Consider the following 2176-nt stretch of genomic DNA (forward strand, 5'->3'; position numbering starts at 1 on the left):
TCCTGCAACAAAGGTATCTGCTAAGATTCTCACCAAGCCTCTCACCAAGCCGCTCATAAAGAAACCTGTTCTCAAGGCACCTGAGCCAGCGGACCATGCCAAAGAGACAACCAAAGCTGTCGTCGGGGAATCCGTCCCTGATGTAACGGGTGGGCCTGCAACAAAGGTTGTTAAAAAAATAAAACTCATCCGAAAGAGGCAGGTCGACACCTCTGACAACGATCCTCAGCAGAAAGAGTTCTTTAAAGACTTTCTAAAGCATCGGAGCAGCTTCAACGGAACCGAAGAGTCAGTGGTTGACAGCGTATCCACCCCCACTCCTCAGATGCCACCAGCCAAGGAACAGACGGACGTTAGGGCTCGTCGAGTGAAGTCTGAAGCTCAGTACTACGAGACCGTCCTGAAAGATTTTAACGGGTTGAAGCTGGCCAGTCGGAGCAGCGGATCTGACGTGGGACATATGTTTTCCGCCTCCGTCGAGTCGTCGACTGTGAAAAGCCGGGACTTGGCCTCCTCCTTATTGACCCACAAGAGCAGCGACGATGCGTTGGCATCAGTGACCGCGAAGTCCGCTGGCCACAGCTCCGCCGGTTCCAAACGAAAGGTAAAGAAGAAGAAGGTGAAAAAGCTGAAGGGCGACAGTGCTTCCACTTCGCTAGTGTCCACTCAGAAGAAAGGTTCAGATACGACGTCAACGACGAAGGCATTGCAGGCAAAACGCAAGGCGAAAACAGTCAAGAGTCCACGGCAGACCTCGTCAGAAGGCTCAAGAAAAGTGAAGAAGACCTCATCAGAAGGCTCAAGAAAAGTGAAGAAGACCTCATCAGAAGGCTCAAGAAAAGTGAAGAAGACTAGTTCTGACGCGCCGTCCACGGAGTCCAAACGGAAGCTGCGCTGGCACGACGAACCGACGCCAGCGAAGAAAATGAAGAAGATTAAGAAGGTGAAAAAGTCGAAGTCGAGTCAGGCGAGCGAAAAACCTGCCGAGGAAGGTAGTAATATAGGTACCTCGGAGGGGTCGAGTAAGACGGGAAGCTCGGAAACGGGGTCTCCTGCTGAAGAAACTGGCATTCAAGCAATGTTCAGAGGTTGGTTTTAACCACTTTTGATTGTCAAATTCACTTGCCACTTACTGGGTGTTCTGCTACTGTCTACTGTCAGCTGACACATATCGCCCAAATATAGCAAAATTTAAGTGGAATGTCCCAAGAAGCAGCTATTCAGCAGCAGAACCAAGCTGGCGAGCAACGTCAAGTGTCCTTCGAGCCCGTCTCCGAGACCCCTGAGGGGTACTACCAGCCCAGCTTCCAGTACCAAACTGAGCGCAACTACAGCGGCCAGGAAACCTATTTCACCAATGGTCAACAGACCGCCGGACAGGCTTATCCCCAAGTTTCTGCGCAACATCAGACCAATGGCAGAGCTTACACCCCCCATGCTCCCACCCAACAGGCCTACAGCCAGCAAACGTACACGCAGATCACTGGTCAGCCGACCTACAGCCAGCAAGTGTATACCACTGGGCCTCAGGTCTACGACCACGGGTACGCCCGTCAGGTTTCTGTTCAGCATACCGGTGAAGTAACCGGTGCGAGGTACACAACCGCAGGTTCCTGTCAGCCCCCCAGCGTGACCACCACCTACGGCACTACTTACAGCGGCCAGCATGGCCAAGTAATCAGAGGACAGGAGCGCGTTGTGTCCACAAATGTTATTGGACACGAATACGGAGCTGAGAAGGTCATCAGTGTGAATGAGCGAGTGGACGAGAGCAGGTCTCACGTGATGAACGAGCGCGTCGTTGAGTCGACGATGCGAGTACCGAAGAGGATCATCAGGGAGGAAATCATTGAGAAGGTCATTGTAATCCCTGAGAAGATCATCCATGAGGAGATTATCGAGGAGGAAGCGGTGGTGCAGGAGAGAATCATTGAGGTCGCGAAGCCAATCATCGTTGAGAAGATTGTCGAGGTTCCTGAAATCGAGATTGTTGAGAAGGTCATTGAGGTTCCTGAGGTCCACATCCAGGAAAGGATTGTTCACGTCCCCAAGATCGAGATCAGGGAGAACATTGTGGAAGTTCCTAAGATCATCACTCAAGAGAAGATCATAGAGATTCCTGAGATTCAGTACAGAGACATCCCAGTCGAGCGCATCGTGGAGGTTGCAGAGGTTC

General features: G+C 51.8%; 2 protein-coding genes across 4 annotated transcripts; both read left to right on the forward strand.

The window, feature by feature from the left end:
* Nucleotides 1-1099, forward strand: KVP18_001199 (uncharacterized protein; the record flags this gene model as incomplete). 2 transcript variants are annotated; one of them, XM_067950968.1, is made up of 1 exon in its annotated part: nt 1-1099. In XM_067950968.1, a coding segment is annotated over one exon (1099 nt), but the record flags the coding sequence as incomplete, so codon positions are not given. The 2 variants fall into 2 exon arrangements, with proteins under 2 accessions (XP_067808609.1, XP_067808610.1); XM_067950969.1 differs by having other exon boundaries at nt 38-1099.
* Nucleotides 1100-1200: 101 nt separating this feature from the next.
* KVP18_001198 (uncharacterized protein) lies at nt 1201-2176 on the forward strand (the record flags this gene model as incomplete). 2 transcript variants are annotated; one of them, XM_067950966.1, is made up of 1 exon in its annotated part: nt 1201-2176. In XM_067950966.1, a coding segment is annotated over one exon (976 nt), but the record flags the coding sequence as incomplete, so codon positions are not given. The 2 variants fall into 2 exon arrangements, with proteins under 2 accessions (XP_067808607.1, XP_067808608.1); XM_067950967.1 differs by having other exon boundaries at nt 1201-2163.

The sequence above is a fragment of a genome (genome assembly GCF_019968955.1).
Source record: "MAG: Porospora cf. gigantea A chromosome Unknown PgA_NODE_4436_length_2176_cov_290.092, whole genome shotgun sequence".
Classification (NCBI taxonomy): domain Eukaryota; phylum Apicomplexa; class Conoidasida; order Eugregarinorida; family Porosporidae; genus Porospora; species Porospora cf. gigantea A.